Source organism: Perissodus microlepis, chromosome 23, assembly GCF_051167445.1.
Source record: "Perissodus microlepis isolate ML-2025 ecotype Zambia chromosome 23, ASM5116744v1, whole genome shotgun sequence".
In the NCBI taxonomy this organism is placed as follows: Eukaryota; Metazoa; Chordata; class Actinopteri; order Cichliformes; family Cichlidae; genus Perissodus; species Perissodus microlepis.
In genome coordinates, this window is record NC_140482.1 from 28,570,875 (window position 1) to 28,595,800 (window position 24,926).

A 24,926-nucleotide genomic window follows, 5' to 3' on the forward strand; every position below is an offset into this window, starting at 1 on the left:
TCATGCTTACGATGGGTTAAAATGAGCATATTTGAGGGGCTACATTGCCGTTGATGGATTCTTAAGTACTGAAAGGCCTTTGGAGCTGATCAGATGAAAAGGTTTGGGAACCACTGCTCGATGTAACCACTCTTTTAATTTTGTACCATATAAAGGCAGAAAACTCTTGAAATAAAGCTTAAGAAAAGATATAGGAGACATTGCCCCAGGTCAGCAAGCTGGAACCACTTTTGATTTACAACTGTGATATGTCACCTGAGGGACTGAAGAAAAGAAACGATTAAAGCATTATATAAAGCGCCTCACAGATTAAGAAATATAAAGCTCACACCCACGCAGCTGACAATATCTGGAAAACATCTGCCGAACGGTGTTTTACTTTTTATGAGGGAGAAGACAGAGAGAGAGAGAGAGAACAAACGTGATTATTTCCCTGAGGGTGAGCAGACCTGTTGTGTATATTGTCATAATAATGCGGTATTTGCTTTCATACGCTGTTCAGCAGATTTCACACAGGTTTGACGAGTTCGAAGGTGAGATAAGCTGACAGCGATGCAGGATTTCTGACAGCAAGCTTTGGTGAAAAAGCAGTGATTAAGATGTTCGCACACGGAAAAATTCACGGGAGATTAAAAGATATCAAATTAAACCGTTTTCTTCTGTTTACACTTTTAATTTGGGAAAGTTTCAACATCAGAGACACATTCCTGCTTACCTGTGGTTGACACGCCAAGTAAGCTGGGGCAGATGAAGAGAGGCAGGGCTCATATAGAACACAGCTCTTTTGTTGCATAGGCTTATTCATTATTCACCTGATCTGAAAAACAGACTGCAAACCAACTGCACAGCTGTCATCAAGCAACAAGGCGTAGACACAAATTATTCATGACTGTGCAAAGAAAAGGCAGCAGAATGAGAGGAAAATAATAACAAGAGACATCAGTGAGGCAGCTGACAGGCCGAACATGTGCAGGGAGAGCAGGCCTCTTCGGGCTAACAAGCTTCCTCCTCGTGGAAGGCCAGCCGTGGCTGAGGCACACTTCCAGACTTTTGCAGTGTGTTAGTGAACAAGGAGACACGCTTACTTACAGTTTCTGAGAATGGAAATGGACTGAGACTGTGTATAACGCTCAGTTAGTCTTACTGACCAGTCAAAGCGCTCTACGCTACAAGACGCAATCACTCTCAAAGCCACATTTATATGGTGGTTTGGTTTTACATTTAGACCCACAACTAATCTAATCAATCTAACATGCACATCTTTGAACTGTGGGAGGAAATCACAGCCCTCAGAAAGAAGCCAGCAGATAAAGGGAAGACATGCAAAATTTGGTGTAGTGAAGTCTATAGGTCGAAGAAGACGGCTATATCAGACACAGGACTCATATTGTGCAACATTTGAATGTAATTTTATCCAATTTTATAAAGTACACAAGCTTTGATCCACCCTTCATTCCTTTATACATGTCTAGGAACATCTAAAATAGGTGCAGTGATGTGCTGAAGCATGCGCAAACGTCCCCAAATCCCCAGCACCCAAAGAACCCCCACATCTTTGAGAAGAGACCTGACCATGACAGAACCTACAGCAATCTTTTTTAAGACTTTCATTTCCAGAAATAAGAAAAAATACTGGTAGAATACTGGTCATCAATAACTGGTAGAAGAGGTTAGAAGAAGTGTCCGTGTGTGAATGTGGAGTATGGTGAGTATGCTCTTTTCGTTCGGTCTGGTTCACTGGAATTGATAGATAGGAGAGGAAAGGGAAAAAAACAACCAAAGAAAATTGATTAATTAATAAATATTGTGAATATTAAAAATGTAATTGAAAAAAATTGGAAAATGCATGGAATTCCTGGGAATGCACCTCAAGTCAGTGGCGTTGGTGTGACTGAGAGTCAGAAACTACAACCAGAGAGTAGCTTTACAGGGCGAGATCAGCAGTGTTGTTATTTTATGGTTAATAAGCAGGGATTATCTTGTTTTTCTTTTGCTATGGTAAATAGTGGTAAAGAGAAGCTTTCACATCTCTCTCCTGACCTCCTCTGTACATACTGATAACGATTTGAGCCGAACATATCACGTTTTGATTTATCGCTCCATAAGACCTGCTGCCACTGATTTTCAGTCCAGTTCAGTCCAGTGTAATCTGGCATATCTCGGGATTTTCTCCCTGTTTCTTTACCTTCTTGACAGTCACATTTTCACTGGTGGCAAATATAAAGAAATAAGGGGTAGCTCAAAACTTGCACAGTACTGTGTAATACTCCAAAACAATCTGGTCAAATTACTGAAATGTCTTCATTTAGTTTTGTCTTGATTACTGTGATTAATCTTTGGCCTTACCTTCACTACATGCTGTTCAAAACTAGAAATAGATGATTGGATCATTTTACACCTCTTCCAGCTTCTTTACACTAGCTCTTTGTTCATTTTAGAAATATTACAGAAATTGAATCATTTAAGTTTCAAGACACTTTATCCAGCTGTTTATAAATTGAGTTTACGACATGCATTTCTAACACCAGTGTTAAATTAATAAAAATAGGCAACCAGCATTTTTTTTTATGCAGGTGTGTGTGTTTACGTGCATGCATGCGTGTGGATGGGGGGTGGAGGGCGTGGACGGTGTTGTTGTTTTCAGTTTCCAGGCCTGTTTATAAAGGCACGTCCCTAGGTGATTGTGTGTTTACGTGATGCCTGAGCCACGACCACATAAACACAAAAAAAAAACCCTACACACTCCTCGCATCAGAAAATGGTGGAGGCCAAATGAAAGCCGACGTTTTTCTCCCGCCGCCTTGAAAGCTTTCCATTAGCCGGGCTCTGTTGAAGGTCTGGGGCCCTGAACAGCGTGAGGCCGTGATGGTGAGGAAGGGGGGGCTGGTCAGGAAGGGACGGGTGTGTGTGCATGGGTGGAGGGTTGGGGACCCGCTGGTTTGATAAAAGGGCAGGAGGGTTGGGAAAGCTGTTCGCTCATTTAAAGACATGTTTATCCGGCTCATTTAGCATTGCATATCACTAGACTACTTGGATGTGAGCTGTCACTCAGAAACAAAAAAGCTGCTCTGCTGCAGCTCGGTCACAAGCCCCCTCCTCTCTGGGCAGATTTACACAACTGATCTCATATTCCGCACCGGTACTAAAACGAAGCTGTGTTCAGTCCTTGTACTGTATCTGCTGCTACACCACACTTTTACCTCATTGGCCTGGTTTTGTCTTTCATCTGAAGTCATGTCTAATAACGTATGAATCCTGAAGGTGACGTTAAAAGGATCCACTTTGGTTAAAAGGTTCTGATAACAAAAGATCCTCTTGTCTTTGGGGGGAAAGAAAACGCATGAAAAAGAAATCTTCTGAACACAAGTGACAAGAAACAGAGCTGTGCAGCCTTTTAATGTGCGCACGATATTCGTGTTCAGTCGTAAAAGGTTTTACGTGGCTGAGAATTTGAGATGGAGGGTGGAAGGTAAAGCTGTGAGGAACTTGCAACAAATCCTTGCATGTTACACAGTTTAAGATGTGCGTTAAATTGTGCGAAAAAAATGTTTTTAAGACTAGAGAACGAACCTCAGTATCTTATATTAGTGCTGATTGAAATATGTTCATATGACAGAGTATTAAAAAAACTGTCAATTATCAATGTTGGACCACAAAACTGTAATTTTAATTGGTTAAAGAATTAAAAGTAGAGTAAGTAGAGTCTTTCACACCATGTCAATCTGGGAAGCTTTGATTAAACCACAGTGTTGCTAATGCTGAATACAAGACTGTTCATCAGTTACTATACAACAGTACAATATGTTGCACTGTGACCAAGATCAGTTCACAGTCATGCCAAAAAGAACATTTTCACAGGACCTTACGTGGACATTTTCTGCTTAAACATATTTTTACACCTGCTGAGAAACAGCCTGATTTCTTTTTTCTGCATCAGTCTAACCTGATTGCTAACCTGCAAGCTAGCTTCCTCTTCCCCTGTGATGCTTTTAGTTCTCCCTTTATCCACTGATTATCATTTCGAAAATCTTGATGGATTTCTTTAGTATAACATCAACAGACAACAGTCTCTTACCCCAGTGTCAAATTTGTCCAAGTTCCCACTAGTGACTATGAAGATTTCCCATGATGCACAGTCACAAGATACTCTCAGATATATTTTTCAACTGTTTACAACACAGGCTTGCTTGTTTTAAGCTGTTTATAGAAAGGTACCATATGAACCGCATTATGAGTCCCATAACGTTTTGGATACCACCTACATATTGCTAAATCATAAATCAAATGCTCTCTCTCAGTTATTATAATATACAGGTTTGTGTAAATATTTAACCCTTTAATCAAACACAACTACGTCAGCACTGGTGCAGCTAGTTTTTAGAAGTAAATTAATTAGTTGAATGTAGAACAACTGGGTGTAGCCAGTGACTGATGACACATTAATGTTAATAATCTTGTAAAAATGCCTCATATTCTGGGACATATGCTGTCTTAGACAACGTTATTGACGTGGGGGGGGAAAAGGCATGTATAAGACCCAAGTAGTTTTAGTGGTGGCTCATTATTACGGACAGACGACTAAGCTGGAGCATCTCTGAAAAAGCAAAGATTATCTGGATCTTACAGTCAGCAATGAACGGAAAAACTGGTGACTGGTTGGAGTACGATGTCCAATGTCACCTTTGATGGCCCTGTAGCGTTTACACCTTAGCGGGTATGAGCTGTTTTGGTAACACCGCAAAACACAGCATAGTAGGCTGAGGTTGTTAAATGTCAAAGCATTTTCTAGTCTCTGACTATCCCAGTAGAATTAGGGAAAAGGAAAAAGGGAGTGAAAATGGGAGCAAGACTACAAATCTCCGTTGTGGAGGCTGTACTCAAAAACTGCATGAAGATGACTTAAAAACGACATGAATGTCACGAAATGGAATTTTAAGAAACCCTCAGGTTCCCCATGTGACCTGCCAGATCTTAAGCATTTTTGGGAAGAAGAATGAAAAAATTGGCCGTGCCCTGATGTGTAAAGGTGACAGAGATGCATCCAACAAGTAATGATTCGACACTCTATATGCTTTGAGTTGCTATCTGGAACAAAAACAATGCACAGTAGGACTATTAGGTAAATATAAATGCAAACATGTAATCTATTAGTAATAACTGAGATGTTTTCCTGTTGTGTTTATACTGATGCAAAGCAATAAAACCAGAGCTTGACTAAGCAAATACTGTTAGAATGACTGTGTTATATGTAAAAATAAACAAATCACAGATTACTAGTGTGTAAGCCAAATGCTAACAAGGTGTTAAAATCTGTTATAATAGATAAAAGTTTAGCATCTCTGTCAAAGTAACACAGAAACTATTAGCTTATATCATCTACGCAAGCAGAGGACGATTTGTGAGCGAGAACGGTAACACAAGATGTTACTTTGTGATACAGTCGTCCCTTTAACCAGGGCTGATTGTAGCTATGAATCTTTCTAAAAAATTCATAAGATCCATTTCACAAATGACCAAGCCAAGCACGTGCCTGTATCTAAACAGCAAAATGAGAGCGAGGCGAGGAAGATCTATAAGAGGAGCCCGCAGCCAGAGGAAGGAGAACAAAATGACAAAGATTTATTCTCAGCCATGATCAAATATTTATGCTGAGGCATTCAAGTAAAGTTACTTTTTGTGTTCTGATTTAATGAATGATTTGAGCAGTGGCAGTGCTGGGAGGCACAGATGTTGGGTTTGCTGAAGCCTGCACTAATGCTCATTCAGGGGTCTGTGTGGTCATGTGTCAGACTGCAGCAGGATCAAAGCGGGAGTAACGCCACTGTGACGATCACAGCTTAGAGGAGGAAACGGTAAGTACTTCCACAACCCCTGAGATCTCCACTGGGCCACTGCTAGGGAACACGAAGTGAGAAAGAGAGGTCACTGTAACTATATTAACACAAGCTGCAGCTGCCAAATCCTGCACAAGAACATGTTTTTGCAGTCCCCCATTACAAGTTCTATTTATCCGTTAGAAATGATCGTCTCACTTGCCTTTAAAACACAGTACCTTATTATTAATCAGATGCCATTATGTTGCCTATCACTCCATTAGAGCCAAGTCACTTTACAATAGGCCTGGTTATGGTGGGATTGATCCAAAATGACAAAGCCACAGTCAAAGGAAATGGATCCCGGCGGTGCAGTGACTCTCCCATTCTCCCTCTGGCATCCTCTGAAACATTAATGACCCCAAGCTGAATCTGATCTGGCCTTTTTTACTCACTGTTTTATTCTTACTCTGATATATCTACCCACTAATGTTAGCCACTCTCACGTATATAAAAAAGGAGTATTGATTAGTTGTGGTAACATTTACTTTCATTTTTAGGCTAAGCTAATGTAATCTAACGAAATTAAATGGCAGAAAGTAAAAGCTTCAGCAAATCAATAAATTGGGAAACTAAACTAAAAGTAGTATAACAGCAGCGTCTAAAAGACTTCATCAAGTAACAAGAGGAAATATTCTAAATGAAGTTGTAAAGTCTGTAAATTCAAAGAAGGGTTCAAATCAGATGACCTGAAAGGGAGCTGTGAGCGGGCAGGAAGTGCCAGGAGACATCTGCGGCAGGTGAAACAGAAATTCTAACACTTGAGCGAACACTTAAATGGATAAAGGGAGTTTGGAGGAAAAAAAAAAAGGCTAAAAGCTTCCATCACTTTCAACAAGACGTTGGAACCCAAAAAACAGTGTGTCAGCATCTTTAAACACCGGAGAGAAGAGGAGATGACAAAATCATTTTGACAGCCAGTTCACATGTAACATCTCCGATTCATCCACCTTGGGGAGTTGCTGGGCAGTTTTACCCAGCTGCCGGGGGAAACCAAGCCCCGTGTGTTAAAGCAGAGCGGGCAGGGCCGAGCTTGTGCGCCGCACCGCGCGCCGCTTATCGATCAGAGTCAGACAGGGTGTCAGTCTCCACAGCCCAGAGATACAGCCGGCAAGCAGCATTTATCTGCGTGTATGAAGGTGTCCGCTCTGTGTGTATTGATTGGGAACAACTCGACACTGGGAATTATCATCAAAATGCCGATTGACAAAAGGTTGAGCAGGCGGTGATGAAGTCTGCATGCGTGGTCCACTAGATATGGATTTGTTGCAGTTCCCGAGCGTCGATCCATACCAGTCAGGCACTGCAGGTCAGGAAACACTGAGGTGTCCAGCCTGGGCCTTTGTCTCACCCTGGGAGCTTTCAACTCATAGTACACTGGTAGACAGAGCTGCTTTATGGCATGTTGAATGATGTGCAAAAGACAGGACGACATTATAGCAACAGTCTTTGCCAAAGCGCAAACAGATGTTCACTAAACACACTCGGACCGCGCCTGCACAGCCCCTCCCTGCAATTGTTTGCCACAGAGGCAAAGCTTTTACAAAAAGGGGCCAAGGTCAGATTTTCCCTAGTGAGACCACCACCTCCATTAGCTCTTAGTTCACTGGGGTATCCGTTTCTCCCTAAAGATATTCAACTTCCAGACATCCACAGCACCATTCATGGAAGAAAAAACAAGAACAAAAGTGCCAGCGTGTATCACTGTACTGACCAAAACAATATCAAGATTTCATTTAATTAACCATACCAACACAAATATATCAAGTTCTTCATAGGTTTGAGACATCAGTCACAAAAATAAAATGGGCTTCGACAGATCTTTAGTAGTGCTTAAAGCATGTAGCTACCAATTTTAACAACGACCTGATCAGGTATCACAAGTACCGTTGATTCCAAAGATGATCCGATGCCACAGAGTTCAATTATTTTATTCATCTAAAAAACACATGAGTAGTCTTACACTGACTGATCCTTCATTTGTATCCACAAACATGCACAACACAGTTTTTTTTTAAATTTATTCAATCCCACAGTTAAGTCCAGCTGCCAAAAATCCAAATATGTATTAATCAGTGGTTGAATATAGTCTCTGAGTAATGTACAATGTCCCTATGTTTGAGTTACAGTCACTAAAAACGTGAAAGTGCACGGCTGCAGTGCTAAAAACACGGAGAAACTCATTTTCCCTGCCCTGCCTCAAATATTTTGTGCACACACTGAGTGCAAAATACACTTAATCCCATGTTATATGTTCTCAGTATATTTTTTGATTGTTTTGTCAGATGAAGGCACTTTGTGACATATGGAACAAATGGCACATCTGCAGTTTTTTTCCTTTGGAATATCTTCTGAACAGCACCCCAACTTTTCTGGAATCACGTTATCAGACACAGACCTCATGCTGTTTTGTATGCATTTTCCACTGCTCTAGAAAATCCACAAAGTGTAGACAGTCTTACTGAAAATGATTTCCACCAAAGAAACAGTCGTGACAAGCAGATTATCCTGAGGAACCATAGCATGTTTTATTAAAGGAAAAATAAATAAATAAATCACACATACTTTTATTTTTTACTCCCTGATAATGCATTAACAGGGCACGTCTGTACCCTTAAACTGGCAGAAATGTGTTGTGCAAGTTTAAAAGTTGCGTCACTTGTGGTAACCGGCATATCAATCAAAATCTACCCATCAGAAAAGGAAGAGCATAGACATGGACGCAGAGATATTTAGACATGCTATAAATATCTCTGTAGAGTCCAGCTGACTCACATGTGAATATATGTAGGACGTGCACACATAGCAATGTTCCCATGTTCACATAAGATAAAAATTTAAAGATTTTAAATGAGATTTCTTTTTGATTTTTCATGCAAAAAACTACAAAACAATGTTTTTCTTAAAGCCAGGACAAAAAAAGTGTACAAATGAAAGCATTTACAATACAATACAAAGAACAAATACAGTCCCCCAAGATCTCACTAAACTGTTAACTACAGACAAGCTGCTCAGGAGAATGCAGCGTAGTTCTGTACAGTGCAGTTTTAAGGCATTTGTATTTCCTTCAATTAACACTTTGCATGAGAACTGCATTACAGTTTAAAGACAAATATTGTATTTATTACTCTACTATACTACTCAGTTACTTGGTATTAAATAATTATTCTGCAAATAAAAGCTTGCCATTAAGAACAAGGAACCAGCGTCATGCCTAACAGTGTTGGTCATAGTAAAAACAATGCAACATTAATATACTAATATAATACATAAATATACATGCCTGAGAGATTCATTTTTATTTATGCAGCGCCAAATCACAACAACAGTAAGGCAGACCCTACAATAATACATGCAGAGAAAAACCAAACAATCATATGACCCCCTGTGAGCAAGCACTTTTTCGGACAGTGGGAAGGAAAAACTCCCTTTTAACAGGAACCAGGCTCAGGGACGGGCGGTCATCTGCTGTGAAGCATTGCAATTTTTTCTTCTGAAATGTTTCCATAACTGCTCAGCATACCAGCAGTTTTCTATCTATAGATTTTTCTTTTAGAAAAGGGCAGGAATTCATAAGCATTTGCTTTCTCCTGTCAAAAAGGAAATTAAACATTTAGATTTTTTGTTTTTTCCCCATGTGATTATGATCCTTACATGGATTTGTGTTTATTTGTTCTTTAACACTTGTTACTTAAATAAATAAAATAAAAATAAAAATTTGATTGATTTTTTTCATCAGCACCTTGCATGCATCAAAGGAATTTGGGTAAATGAGGAAACAGTTTTGGGATTTCACAAATTAAGAGACATTTAAAAACACTTCCAATAGTAATGCAGCAATCACAAAAGCAAATCTGGACGGTATAAAGGAAATATCTCAAAATCAAATTCATCTTCGTGCCTCAGAAAGCAGCAGTGTAGCTGATGCAGGACCCGGGGGAGAGGCCCTAAACATGGCAGTTTTTCCTGACAAGCACTGCAGGGCCTGGGGAGGTTTCAGGCAGACAGGAGAGCTTGAAGCAGTCTGCAGAGGCCTCCGGGGGGAAGCCGACTGGATAATAGTTCACTTAGACTCTCTTGCTCTCTAAGAGGTCACCAAGGAAATATGGAAGGGAAGGAAAATGGAGAGGCTTTATCCCACTCTCACAGGACTGCTGAATGTTTGCATATTAGACTGCTCTATGAATACTGCACACATCTGCTCCGCAACTGAAATGATACGGTCCATCTTACTCATTCGTTCAATCTAAGAAACTACGGTCAAGGTCTTAAAAGTGCCCATTGAATATAACCTTAAACCAAATCCTGAATGAATCTGTTGGAGGTGGATACTGGTTGCTGTAGCAACACAGATCTATTAAATATAAATGGATATTTGATATCAGTGACCTGAGATATGGCTCTGAACACTGCAAACTGCTCTCCACATGCCTACAGACTGCCAGACAGCATCTCCACCACTCCAATGATTGCTCAGAATGCGCACTCATGAAAACGGATACTTCTTTGACTCCCAAATGAATTCACTTGTTAATCAAAGACATGATACCGGTGTAAAACATCCTGCATCATGAAGACTAAGTGTCACATTTCACAGCGATACAAGTAGCAGTATTAATGGCTACACTATGTATATTAAGGGTACAAATAAGGATATTTGTTTCTTTAAAATATTTTTTTATTAGTTATTGATATTTGCCAAATGGCCTCTCTACTGGATCCAAAGTAATGTCATGAAATGTCTTGTTTGACATTATAAAAGAATATATGCAATTTTGCTGGTGAGATTTTCGCTTTGAATTTAAAGAAAACAAACTAAAATAAAGTGATATTTTTTTAAGCCTTTTTTGTGTTAAATTTGATGATTATGGCTACTCAAGATGTCACACAGTTGGAATATTCCATATGACTGATCAAAAAATGACTTAATAAACAGAAACATCATATTTCTGAAAATACACTCAGTACTTTACCAGGGCTCATTTACTGTAAGTTACTGCATCAGTGCAGCATGGCATCAGCTTGTGGGACTGCTGAGGTGTTACTGAACCTCAGGTTGCTTTCATAGCGGCCTTCAGCTCCTCTGTATTTTTTGAGCTGGGTGTTTCTCATCCTCCTCTTGACATTACCCCAAAGTTTAACCAGTAATAACACAGTCAGCAAACATATCTATAAAGCTTCTCAGCATGGAGTGCTCTAAAAATCCCTGAGTAGATTTGATAAAATACAGAGGACCAACTATCACCAAGATCAGCAGATGACATGGCAACCAAAATCCTCACAAACTTCACACTGGACTTCAAACACCGCAGACTTCAGAACCTTGACTTCCAAATGAAGTGCAAAATTTGACTTTGCTCTGAAATTTGAGCTCTTTTCCTCCATAGACCAGCTAAGACACCTCTCAGAATAAGACCGTGGCAGCTCCTTTCCTAAAGACATCTGTGTTTGACGGCTCTTGATGCTCTGACACCAGCCTCAGTACCCTGACTGTGAACCTCGAATTGACATTTGTTGACGATGCTCTGGAATCCCTGTTGCTTTGATAGTGATGCATGTTTTATTACCATATTTACCTTCCAGCCAAATGTTAAGAATGTTAAGCCAAATGTTTTTTCTTTGATTATTGCTTATTCAGACATTCGGAAGACATGCCAAGTCTCTTACCTGTGTTGCTATATTGTTAAATTTGAACTTTAGCATGGGTCTAAAATTAAAACATCTTTTTCACCTATGTGTGAATTTAACAATGAGGTGCTGAATCCACAGACTGATTCTGCCATCAGAGTTAAGCCCTCAAGACAAACAGTGCCCTCCTGAGTTGGAAAGTGATCACTGCTCTGACTCTGTCCTCCGATTTCTTGCGCTTTAAAACGAGAATCTGTTAATCAGAGACACGATGTTTTCACGACTGTGGAGCATCAACTGTTCAAACAAAACTGAAGAGATTTAAAACTAGGAATTACATACCAGTTAAAACAACTTATTCTGTGACATAATGGTTCTTTAGACTCAAATACTGTTAAGCTTATTTTAAATCTTAACTCTGTGTTTGTTTATCCTAAGCCTAGACCTTGTGCACTTTAATATTTTGTGTACCCAGGAGCACTGCCAAAACAAAACCTCATCAGCCTGCAATTAATGACAGCGAAATCAGGGACAAACACGGACTGAGCAGCAGTCTGTGTACTGTATTTGCTTTGTGGCTTTTGTCTAAGGCTTTCATCACAGCGCAATACACAGAGCAAACCTGGGCGGCAGATGTCGGCTAAATCCGACCGTTCAAACACGCTTCTACACCTATTCATCTAAAATCAGGACATGAGCTTCTCCTCTGCTGAAGCAGGAGCAGGAAGTCAGTGATTGTGCTTGTATTATATTATACACGCACGTAAATGCTGAGGGGGGAGAGGCGATCAAAGCCTTTGAGGCCTTTGTGTTTGCACAGAAGAGCAATATGTTGTCATCAAGCAATCATGGAAAGGCATTCGTAATCCCTGTGCATCTGTGTACAGCAGGCACTTCCTTTTAATTACATTGAGAAGTCTGCTGCAGCCAGCGTGTGTCACAGGATTTATTTTTTCTATAGATACTGCCACATCACAATGGGTCCTACACCATTGTTCTCTCCTTAAATCTATTTGAAAAGAAGTATAGCTGATGTTTTAGTACACTACAAATCATATGTATATGATCTCATTCCAATATAATTTACACTATAAACAATATCTGCAATGCATATAAAATGAACTTTAACCCCTGCCATGTTACCACTTTGACAAGGTCTGGAAAAAACAAACAACTTCACCCTCAGATGAGAGGAAATGGGTTAGGAGGTTAGGTTACTGAGGAACAACTCAGGAAACACCAAGGCTCAAGCCTGCCATGAACTAAAAACAGCTCACACTGTCCACACTGAAGCAGGTCTTACATTGCCATGGACTAAGAGGGGGCTGACCAAGAAAAAAGCCCCTGCTCCAAAACCGACTCCTTCAGGCTCAACTGAAATTTGCTGCTCCCCACATGGACAAACCATACGCCCTTTGAAGAAAGGTTTTCGGGTCAGGAGTAAAGCCGAGGCTTTCAAACCTGAAAACACTGCACCAAAGGTCAAGCATAAGTGGTGGTAGCATCACGGTCTGATGCTGTTATGCTGTTATTCTGCTGGTGTTACTGGTACACTGCACAAAGTGGATGGAAAAATGAACCAGGAGGACTATACCTAAATTACCAATGTTACCTCAAATCAGCAGCTAGACAGCTGAAACGTGTCGGTTCCAACAGGACAATGATCCCAAACAGACATTAAAACTTGTTTTGGAATAAATCAAGCTAACATTAAGTTTCTGGAACAGCTTTCCCAAAGCCTCGACTTCAACCCTACTGAAAATTTTTGAAACAAGGGGAATTTAACTAAATATTAGTGGAGGTGTATGTATGTATTTGGTACATTGTGTATACTTTTAACTCTGGGGATAAGAAAAAATCCCAAATAAATTTAAACGTACGTGTACTAAACTAGGTGTACTTCACAAGGTGAAGAAAAAAAAACCCAAACTACGATGAAGGTTACTAAATTTGTGCTAATACACAAATTATATTTCCCTCTATGCAAATGACCTAATTTTAAGGTAGCAGAACTTTAAAATATAATCTACTAAAAATGTATTTTCACAAACTACACTGTTAGAATGCATATTAATTTCTATTTTAGTTGCAGACTATGCTAAAGTGGCATATCCCCACCTACACTGCAGGAAATTAGGTAAATATCTCAGTGGTAGGGCAGGTGTAAATAGATCATGAGCACAAGTTTTGACACCGAAGTTTCAGTTTTGTCATATTTAAATTCCTATTTTGGACTCTTTCTAAACAGTGACAACCTCTGTACAGTTTTTATGTGACTGGATCCTACCAGACATGTCTGCACTTTCTGTGACCACACTGAACTGCTCTGGTTTAATCCTATTACATGTCAAGCACAAAGAGACCTAAGAGGTTTATGTTTCGCTTCCTTACAGAGTGAATCTCTCCCTCTTTCCCTGTCTCTGTCTCTCTTTCAAGACACCGGGAGAGCTATATATTTGATCATTTTGATTCTGTGCTGTCGCAGCATCTGTCAAAATAAAGGCCAACTGTTAATAAGATTGTCTGTGAGGGCTGAAGAGAAACTGATGATGAATGAAGATCAGGTGAAAGAGATAATCCAGAGATGGGTAAGTCAACAATATTTCGCCATGGCAACACATTTTAGCTGAGGCTATCGTACTCAGGATCTCCTCTCCTGATGCTGCAATGAAGTATGACCTTCAAGTGTGGGGAAAAATAACATAACAGCTGACAGATTAGCTGCTAGCATTAGAGTATAGAAGAACTGGTGGGTTGGGTGACGCTGCCTTCATTATATCTCGTTTGATCCTCCTCACTCAGTAACATTACAAGAGGAAGTCCATGTTAAATAAATATATTTGTTTCTTAGGGTTTATGCAGGATATCCTGACATCTACTCACACTATACTAGCACTATCTACTGCTTCCGAGAGGAAACTCATGACTAAGCTCAACAGTGTTTATCAGCAATAGTAAAAGAAAACATTATGACGTGATATACTGTGTCCTGTATTTAGAGAAATACTCAAGAAGACGATCTGAAGCCTGAGGACTACCAGCAGTTCAAGACTTTGGGATCTGCCAGTCTCAGTGAGGGTGAAAGTCAACAGCTCTTAAAATTCATACAAGATGAGAAAAACCAGGTATTCCTCGTCGTTGCCAACACAGCAGATCAGGGCAGCTGTTTCCTCCGTAGCAGTTACACCTCACAGATATGAAGTGACAGCAGATTGGCAGCGTTAATCTGCCATACAGCTCTAAAAGCACGGCTACACTGCAGGATCGTACCTACTGAAGCGAGCAGCCTCTTGCCTGCTACACAACTATGCTAAACATTAACATGCAGCTACCACTCTGTGCCTCCTAGCCTCTTGACCTGGAGGTGTGCTGGGAAAACAAGCAGATATTCAGTCAGATTTCTCGCTCCACTGATAACCCTCTTCAATACAGCGCTTCTCTAAGTGCCCTTGGTTGTCCCATCTCTCCACGCTCAGTGCAGTTATTTGTAGCCTACATTTAAAGCATGTGTCATCTCCCGCTCCTTCCTCTTTCTGAGCTAAAACAATCTCAAGGGCTGCAAATGATTGATTATAAAATGAGAAATCCCTGGATTTTGACTTTCAAAACCATTGCAGAGGACATGCTTGAAAAAGAAGCCGCGCGGAGAAGAACAAATAGGTGAACTGACAGTCATGGGATTGCAGCTCTGCAACAAATGATTTTGATAAGAATATTTTTCCACAGATTATCTATATAGTCTAATGCCTTTTTTAAAAATATTTTCAGAAAGTGAAACCTGCACCTTCTTCCACTCCTTTTTCGTGTGTGTGTGAGATCTGGTAGATCACACTTTAACCAGCAGTTGTGAAGATGAAACTGCACTTCTTTTGCATGCATCAGTTTATGCAGCGATGCATGCAAATGGAAAGGAAGGGACTATCAAATTCATATGCCGACAGGGTCGCTTTTAAGGTTCCCGGTGACGTGTACTGATTGCCTATTGTTGCACTTGCAGGTTATTGTGAAATCTATGGGCTGTGTTATATTGGCACCTCTTCTAAACGAAGTTGTAAAAAAAGCTAAGGGTCTGGATCAATACCAAGCTGCCATCACACATCTGACCAGGGTAGGTGCAAGCACTTCTTCTACATAGTGAAACATGCTCCCCTTGCATCACCTGAAACGTTGTATCTGTTCGTTAAGACTTGCAGGCCAAATGAACTCCTGGATTGCATGCTTGAAATAATTGAAGGCATTGATCCAGGTGCCATTTCCGAGACAATCCTAGCCCTTCTTCCGCATCTTCAATCAGGTAACACAACTAATCATGCAACAGTACTACCAACCCAAAAATCATCAACCTGCAGACACAAATTGCAGCAACATCTTTTTTTTAAATATTCATTTGATTATTTAGGCATAACAGTGAAATCGAATGCAAATCAACACAACAGTCTCGGCCATAAATTCTACCTCTACCATAGAAATAAACACAGCTTTTAGGAATAGCTGCAGATTCAGCCTGATTCACCACCATCCACTACAACGGCAATATTAAACTACAATTAACAACTTTTTTTGACAACATTTTTAGATTTGCAATAGTAAAAATGAATTTATGGTAGAATTGCTTTTATCGCATTAAACTGCACAGCCATGACCAATAATCAAATGATCCCCGTTAGGCCTGTTAGCATTATCAATCGAACAGCTCGGTGGACGTGCTCAGGTCAGTGGAGTCACTTGCTAGTTTATTAGGTGAGTGGGGAGAGTTGTTATTGCTGTTGTCTAAGCTGACATAAATGCAGTGGATAAAATAAGAAAAATTTAACACGATCCAAAAACACCTCAAACTAATCGGCCAAAATAACAATACGTTTGAATCGACAGTTTCAGCAGTTTTGACAAACATTGAACACCTTTACCGTCATAGCACCTTTTTTTTTTTTTGCAGGGTTCTTGTATTAGACAACATGTAGATTATGTGCATCACATGTAGCCTGGTTTACTGAGTGCAGTTACTGCTTCTCCATGCATTGGTGGGTTATGGTGAACAAGTAAATGCTGCTTTTTCTTTTTCTTTTCTTTTTTTTTAAAGGGCTCCCCCTGCTGTACGCTTACTGTAAACTAACAAACTGTGTTTTTAAACAGTACTTCTCCGGCTGGATGAGGGGAAGGCAGCCTGTGTGGGCTCGACTCTGTCGGCCCTGCAGAAGCAGCTGTCCCGGCTGCCTGTGCCTTACACGGAGCAGCAGGAGGAGACTGATGAGTACGGCCTGTGCCGCTGCAGCGCTGCCTTGACTGTGTTCACAGAACCTTTTGTGGAGGAGGTGAAGATGACAGACGGAAATTGTGCTGCTACAGCTGAAGATGAGGAGCTAAAGATTGAGCTTCTGAAGTTGTATGTTTCTCTCTGCAACTCTGTTTATTTGTAGTTATTATTATTAATGATATTAAATACAAATGGAAAAGCAAAATTCCTTAGAATTGAATAACTGATTGCATTCTCTGTTTAGCTGCATGAGGAGTTTGAGAGAGCCTTTGCTTGAGGCTGAACTGAAGCACGACAAAAGATCACCATTGTGGCTCTTTGCAGTAGAGATAATGGTACGGGCAAAGTCTTCACTTCTATTTTTTTTATTTATAACACAACATGTTTTAGTTATTTAGTCCCAAGTCACATGTGTGCATTGCAGGTCACACTTTCTGCAATCAAAGAGCCTCTTCCGGGGCTCTTATTCTTCAGCTCACTGAGGAAAAACATCCTGATGGACAATAATCAGTTCAAGGAGGCGAGAGCATGTCTGGCTTATCTGCTGTTTGTTCAGCTCATAACCATTGACAACTTTCCAGCAGTGTTCAGGTGACGTGAGCAGCCACATTTTACTTACTTAAATTTACTTTTACTAAAAACTATTAATGTTGAACTTTTCCTGCCTTTCTAGCCATGTGTTTATTCTCCAGTGCAACATGGAATACATCAGTCAGCTGCTCAGCAGGTATGCTGTTAACACAACATTAAGTGAACATGTTTTCTGTTTTAGAACAAACTTACAATCAGAATCATATTTGTGTTTCTCTGACAGCAAAAAAGAATCACATTTGCTCAAAGGATTGGTAAGAGCCCATCAGTATGAAAAACATCTGAAAGCAGAAGACTGAGTTCATTTTAATTGCCCATAATTATCTATTATTAGGCGCTGTTCACAAAAAGCTTGGAGCGTGTGCAGGACAACAGCCTCCCAGTGAGTCTGCTGGATCTGAAGAGCGTCTACAGTGTGACACAGGTAAGACAAGCAGCCGTGCCAGACTCATTTCTATTTCTCAGGCTGCATACACACACAGGCCGGAGCAGCAGAATTACAAAAAAGCCCGAGATGTCTTAAGTCTGTTTGCATATTCATTGAGATCACTGTCAGTGCATGCATGTCACTCTGTGACCTTCACCTTTAAGGTCAAGGTCACTGAGATTCAAAACCTGTCCGAGATTTTTCGTGGTTGCTTCTATGGTATGAATTTAAAAATCCTAAGTTGGCTCATTCTTGAGCTATTATTTACAAGATTTTTAGAAACTTGACCTTTCCTTGAGTTCAAGATCACTGAAAATCAAACTCATCGGATACTTTTAGTAGAAGCAATTTCCAAGCAAGCAAATTTCAAAATCCTCATTCTCGAGGCCAAGCTGCTTTAGGTAAAGAACTGACAGTGAACTGTCAATCTGCAGCCTACCTCAGTTTCATAGGGTTTTATGTTTCATTGTTTAGCTGTCACACATAAACCATTTGTTGTTCGCACTCACTGCTCTCAGTGCTTTTATCCTCAGCAGGCAGCTGCTTTCAGTGAAAGGCGCTTAAGAAATCAAAACAAGCTAGTCAAGTAACTTAAACAACCCAATTGGCAAAAACAAAGGGAGCTCCAAATGAAGCTGAAGAATGCTTGCTTGCACTCTAAACTGCAGGATGGATCCGTGTCTTTAACATGATACAGCTCTCTGCTCCCCTCTAGTGGCCTAAAAATGTTATTCAAAACTACAAAATAAGCATCAGTGAGTAAGCTGTTTTTTGTTTGTTTTTAACGTGATGAGACTTTGAGACTCAGCCTGTGAAGTGGCTGTAAACTATAATATTATAGTTGTAACATTTACTGCGATTCACAGCTGTAACTGACTTAAATGACTCAACCATAACACCAAAAGCTCAGTGAGCTGTTTTGTGCTTAAATTCTCAGAACCTGCGGCGACTTCTTACCGACTGCCCAATACAGCACTTGGTGAGTGCTTCATTAGTGGTCAATATGGGGAAAATGTTTGACTTTTGCTACACTATAAAAGGCATACATCTGTTCGCTCTTCCGTCTGATCATTGCTCCCCCAGAGAGAATCGGGCCTGCAGGTTTTCCAGGTATTCATCAATAAATTAGATGCAGAAGCAAAGCACAAATTCTTCAGGTGAGAAAAACAGTTTCAATTGCAGTTGCAATTTTTTTCCAGGTGTGAAATTAACGCCCATTATACAGCTATATATAGACTACTTTAACACTTTATTAAAAACAAATGGCCCACAGCATATTCTTAACTTGTCCCTCTATTAATTTACTGCTGCTTCTCTCCATCTAGTGTTTCCAGTTACACTCCAGCTGACAAATGTTTACAGTATTCTCTTAGTCTTCTAACACTTTAGCATAACGCTTGCTGACCAGCTAAAATCTTTGTTTTTGTTTTTTTCCTGCTGTTGTAGGTGCATGTTAAAAACCAGCAATCACGCAGGAATAGAAAGTTACATAATCAAGAACATCAGGAATCAATTTGAACTTTCTATGAAGGTGAGAAAAACATGAGAGTCACGCCATAGCCTGCATTTTTTATCTCATTATTTTTTTCTCTACATGTTAAATGTACTACAACTCTTTTACAGTGGGGTAACGCCAATGAGTGGTTCTTGGGAACGGAGTTTATTTCACTGATGAGACTGGTGCTGTGCTTGCCACAAGGTGCTCAGACAGATTTGCTCAGCAGTATGGACAAGTGAGTAGCGAGAAAAGTTTGAAGTAGACACAAGCCTGCTCATTTATCCATACGATGCATTAACAAGCATTATTACAGCAGACTGGAGGAGGTGGAACCTGGTTACCTGAAGCACAAAGTCAGTGGAGTGAGACGTAATTATAATTCTTGATTATGGCAAAATCGTAAACATGGATACTTTGGCATGTGCTGAGAGCATAATAGTAGCTTTATTATACTTTAAAAAGAAAAAAACTTTTTTTAATGAAGCAAATTCCATTTAACTGTCATTATAATTATAACCTAGACTTTGGAACACCTGGAAATTGAAATAATTCCTAAAAAAATCATCTAAAAAATATCTGGTTTTAAAGCCAAATTATCACTGAAATTAAAATTGACGTCACTGCACAGCCCTAGGCCAGAGTTATTATAATAACTAATTAATATAAAAGGAATATAGGCTCAAAGGCATCCTTAGAATATTTTGACCTTTGAAAGAAATACAGAAAACCGTATCTGCTACCAAAATAAATGGAGTTAATGGAACTAAATTAAAGCAATTTTCAACTTCAGATCTAATCAAGTTAAAAACTATCCTGCAGAGATTCAAAGACAAAAGTCTGTCATTGTGTGAACTGGGAAGCTTCATCCAGATTGAGCCATTAAGTAACACTCTTTGTTTATCTAGGGTAATGGAGAGCCTAAATCTGCTACGCTATGTTCTTATCAGAGACGAAGAGCTGAGAACCAATGTAAGTAAGTCTAATACAAAGCTTTCAGTTAATGCCTGGTTAGGGCAGGACGCTGATCATCTGTTCTGCCTACCTTTAGGAAGATGTGTGGGAAGAGTTGTGCAGGATCAAAGAGGAATACCTAAAAATGCTGCGTGTATGTATCAGCATATCAAGAGCGTATTATTCCTCTGAACTGAAAGCACTGAGGGAGGACCAAAAGCTAAAAGCAAAAGGTAGGAATTAGCTACTAATCTGTGTGACAAAATTCCAGTGAAATAAGCTTTACACAAATAGTTTAAGAGTCTATTTTTATACTGTCAACACTTCCTATTGTCCACACCCAGAAGCCAGAGATGCTGCTCGACCCACTAAATTAGTCAAAACCATCACAGTAAGGAAGGAGAAAGTGTCCAACATGTCCCCGGAGGTCCAGCATCAGGTCAGGAAAACTCTTCTAATTTAATAATTTTCATTTATGTTTTGGACTCTACGACTAGCAAAGCTGACTTTTGTCATGTTTCTCAGGTGCTGCAGAGTGCTTTGGTGACATTTGACCTCATGGAGAGTCTTATAGTCCGAATCGAAGAGATCACAGAGGAAAAACGGAACAAATTAAACTGAGGCTCTGAATTCAGACCCTTCAATATTTTTCTAAATATATCTTTATTTGGTTTGCTTTGTTTGACTGAATAAAGTGTGTGCTTATATACAAGAATGTATACAAGATGATACTATATACTGAAATGTCTGCTTTTCTATTTTCAGCACATTGGGCTCGTGCTGGTTAGCATTAAATAAAACATGTCGAATCACCTGCCTGGTTTTGCAGCATGTCTCTTAACATTTCCCACACAGGACTGCTTTCAATGATGTGAGCCCGAGCCAGAGAAATCCGGTCCCGGATGCTGTCTACATGGGGTTTACTGGTGGCCTGCAGGAAGGTGTGGCTTAATTTAATTCAAGGTTTCACGAGGACACATCAGTTTATCTCATTTATATTTAAAATATACCAAATAGCTGTGCCTCCATGGTTACCTTGGCAATTGTTAACATCCCTTTAACAATTTCATCAGCGTTTTGCACAGGCAGGATCTTGAGATTGCTGCCAAAGAATCTGCAAGAGATAAAGACGTCCTTAGTACGATATAGTTATTCTGTTTTCAATATAGAACCTTTAAAAACAAAATCCACAAATTCTTTGACAGACAAGAAAAAAAGCAAAGTTAGGGGAGATAAAATACAAAAAAGATACCAATTGCAATAATGACAATTAAAAAAACAATTACTCTGAAATTCTTATAGAGTCATAAATATCTATGGTTGATTTTTCAGAGGCTATTTATTCTCCTGTAGCCTGCTTATTGGTTTGAATATGTAGATAGCCAACCGTATAATCAATATAGACATCACAAACTAAATAATAAAGAACCGACTCCGACATCATCATTATTATATCCTCAAGCTGCTGTCACAAAGCCTTGTAACCAGAGCATTAGAATCAGTTAAGTAAAGCAAAAATGACACAACATGACTATTAATCTACCGGTTTTGAATCACAGTCAGCGTTTCCAGCTCCTTTTTTCCTTTAAATGATGAATGAAGGAGTAAAAAGCAGTTGCGGTGGACTTGCAAAAATTTCTTTATCCTCTCAAAGACTCCCGATTCTTCAGAGGGCTCTGGGAGGTCTTGCGGGTCAACCATCAGGAATGCAGTACCTGCAATAAAAAAAAAAAAACAACAACAACAACAACAAACACACACACACACATATATATATCTGTAAGTATGGGCTTTAATTCTGCCACAATCAGGGATCAGACCAAACGAGTTACACTCACACCCTCTCCTCTGGTGGTAAATTAATGTATATGTAGGAGTACTTTTACTTAATCACTTGAAACATATTTTGATGCTAAAACATTCCCACTAGGCTACTTAAATAGGATTATGACTTAAGTAAAGAGTCTAAATCAGGGGTGTTAAACATAAGGCCCAGGGGCTTTTGGACAGCTTTAGAAAATGTGAAAGACTGCAAAGATTTAGAACTTTTGACTGCATTTTCATAAGTTTTAGAGCTTTCCCAGTTGATATAAACCCCGACCCCACACTACCATCACACTAAACCAAAGTATGAGGTCATTTACTGTGAACAATGAAAACTTTACATTGCATTATTAAAATCCACTGAGTGTCTTATAGTGGTTTATAAAATACACGGCAGGTGTACTGGGGGACTCGGGTTTACCCGATAGAGGAAAAATGAAAGCTCCGGGATGAACACTGTCTGAAAACCTGATGCGGTGCTGCTGAGCGTTTAGCATCCTAATGATTTCGTGGCTCTGTGGAAACAAAATGAAGATAAGTTAACTGCTAGCATGGTTAGCTGGTACAGTTCTTTATTCAAAGTCAGAGGTGGGCAAATAACTAATATTTCACGTATTTTGTCGGTGCTAGTGCCTTGGCTTCATGGCTAAAGCTCTTTATGTTAACTTATTTTTTTGTAACTGCCACCAGAAACCGACCAAGCAAAACATTTTGACGGTTCAGGTTAAACTTTCTAACATTACCTGAAGCGATGTGCTGACAATAATCGTTGTTTTCCACTGAGGAGTCCCTTCTCCGCATGTCGCCATTGCCTGCTAGTTATTAACAAGTGAACGACACGGTTCCGATGACGACACTCTCAACCCGGTTACCGTTTTTGGTCCAAAGCTGTTCCTGCAGCGGATTCAGCCGTCTGTTATGTCATGCCACCAGGACGCCACCAGAGGGCGCTGCGGTAAAACGTAACGTCCTGTTCGTCGACAAAAGCGTTTGTTTTGTTTAATTTCCTTTTCCTCCTAAATGGGGCATGAAATAAAAAGTTCCTGTAATTATCTGCCATTCCAAATACCAACTTTTTTAAAGCTGAAGTTAAAAACTGTTAAGTTTAAATATGGACCAATCTGTAGACTTCAAAACTTAAAATATTAAAATTAGACAAATGCTGGTCGTATTTTGCTGTCATGCAATTAAAAGTAAAGTTTGGGACGTGCAAGTGCCAATGCATATTTATATTTCTAGCCGTGGTCTGAAAAAAAAAATGCACAAAGTAGTCAACTTGACCCAAAGTTATTAATCACACTGCTCATTTCTTTCAGAAACACAAACTTTTATTTTCAGTATGACACTAAATGCAAGCCATGAGGCTAATTTTATTCTTCTTTAAGAAATTCAGTTCTTATTATAATTAGAAGACTGTCAACAAAGGATATTTCTGAAAAGGAAATATAGTTCTGACCCTTATTCTTTTCTAGAGCTTCTGAAGCAACACCAATGAAACAGTCAAACATACAAAAATGTCAGCATGCATAACAAGCCTGTTTGTGTTGAGAAACAGCCCAATAAGGGCACTATGAGGAATGCAAATAAACAGAATCCAGAGTTCCGTAGAGTCCAACAAAAGACACCAGTCATAAGAACAGAGACAAAATGATATTTTAAATTATAATAAAATAGGACAAAAATCAACGTAACGACATTCAGTTCAAACAGAAGGCGTCAACTGTCCGGCAGGGCTCTCCTCTGAAGTCAGTGATGTGTTTCTAGCTCCACGATGGTCCACTCTCCCTGTGGAGAAGCAGCATCTTCTGGGGAGAAGCTGGTTACAGTAATGCTAGTGGAGGAGTCCTCCATGGGTGAGATGAGCTCCGCCCAACGTTTGAAGGTCTCCTTCTCTGGGGACAGGAAAGCCTGCGAGTCCAGACAGTCACGTGACAGAGACAGAGTCTGCTTGATAAGATACTGGGCCAGGTTGAGCTCCTCAGGTACGGGGTTTATGACACCCAAATTGGACGCGTGGTCTGTTAGGAGCTGCTTGAGCAGGCTCCAGTCCCGCTCGGCAAAATCGCTGCTTTTATTCCCATCCCCTGTTTGCTTTTCTTCCTCTGCTTGCCATTTAACATTCCTGTCCTTGTCCGAAAAGTGCTCAATAGCTTCCCCCACATCCATCTCGTAAATGGGGGACAGGGCTTTGGATGGTCGGCGGTCATGTTTGCAGCTTTGATCCAATCTGTCACAACCAATGTCCCCTAAAAACAATTGACAATACTGCACAATGACAAACTGAATCATTCCTGCACAGGTCTTTTACTCATTTCAGAGACTAATCGCTGCAAACTAAACTAAAAAAAAAATATAAAAAAACATGACAGAAAATTTACCCTTAATGCAACTGTTCCCTTTAAAACACACAACAACAAAAAAACAAACAAACAAACCCCACAAAACCCCGTAGTGATGTCAGGTGACGACAACACAGTAAGCGAGCAGTGATTCTGATGATCACATATGATTATCACCACAAATTTCAAGTTCATCAGTTCAAAACTCACTCATCACTTTAGATATGCACGTCAAAAGGCAAACAGTTGCTTTGAAGGTAATGTACAGAGGTTTGCTTTGCAGGATGCATCTCTTTATCCACCTGTTCAAACAAAGTAAGCCATGCACTAACAGCACCAGTGAGCTTTGCATTTGCCAGAAAGTAACAGTGATATGTTTTGATATTCACGTGCAGGCAGACGTAAGAAACAGACTTAAATACTGTCACAGAAACCGAAATGCGAGCAACAATGCTTTTACTTAGTTGCACAAAAGATGGCATACCACCATGTTTCTTTAGACATTCTCTGTCTTCTCTACTTTTAACAAATTACAAAAATG

The 24,926-nt window shown here is 39.8% G+C and overlaps 3 protein-coding genes across 7 annotated transcripts in view; 1 reads left to right on the forward strand and 2 right to left on the reverse strand.

Moving 5' to 3' along the window:
• Positions 1-7,891: 7,891 nt before the first annotated feature.
• c23h1orf146 (chromosome 23 C1orf146 homolog) lies at positions 7,892-23,255 on the reverse strand. The gene is made up of 5 exons (XM_084920822.1): positions 22,790-23,255; positions 22,468-22,561; positions 21,766-21,937; positions 21,258-21,336; positions 7,892-21,153 (listed from the first exon to the last, which is right to left on the reverse strand). Exons 1-5 carry the CDS (start codon positions 22,853-22,855, stop codon positions 21,013-21,015), a joined length of 552 nt encoding a protein of 183 aa, XP_084776948.1. The 5' UTR covers positions 22,856-23,255; the 3' UTR covers positions 7,892-21,012.
• glmnb (glomulin, FKBP associated protein b) lies at positions 14,005-20,843 on the forward strand. 4 transcript variants are annotated; one of them, XM_084920820.1, is made up of 18 exons: positions 14,005-14,089; positions 14,501-14,626; positions 15,499-15,609; positions 15,687-15,795; positions 16,635-16,884; positions 17,000-17,090; positions 17,180-17,346; positions 17,429-17,482; positions 17,570-17,600; positions 17,681-17,770; positions 18,711-18,752; positions 18,857-18,930; positions 19,220-19,304; positions 19,397-19,506; positions 20,177-20,240; positions 20,320-20,455; positions 20,567-20,661; positions 20,748-20,843. In XM_084920820.1, exons 1-18 carry the CDS (start codon positions 14,048-14,050, stop codon positions 20,841-20,843), a joined length of 1,773 nt encoding a protein of 590 aa, XP_084776946.1. In that variant the 5' UTR covers positions 14,005-14,047. The 4 variants fall into 4 exon arrangements, with proteins under 4 accessions (XP_084776946.1, XP_084776944.1, XP_084776945.1 ...); XM_084920818.1 differs by having other exon boundaries at positions 17,429-17,600; XM_084920819.1 differs by having other exon boundaries at positions 18,711-18,883.
• A 97-nt stretch (positions 23,256-23,352) lies between the features above and the next one.
• btbd8 (BTB domain containing 8) overlaps positions 23,353-24,926 on the reverse strand; it is a 28,757-nt gene continuing 27,183 nt past the window's right edge. For both annotated transcript variants that reach the window (XM_084920815.1, XM_084920816.1), the window contains exon 19: positions 23,353-24,292. In XM_084920815.1, the coding sequence (XP_084776941.1) occupies positions 23,793-24,292 (500 nt within the window). In that variant the 3' untranslated portion in view covers positions 23,353-23,792. The remainder of the gene's footprint in view (positions 24,293-24,926) is intronic.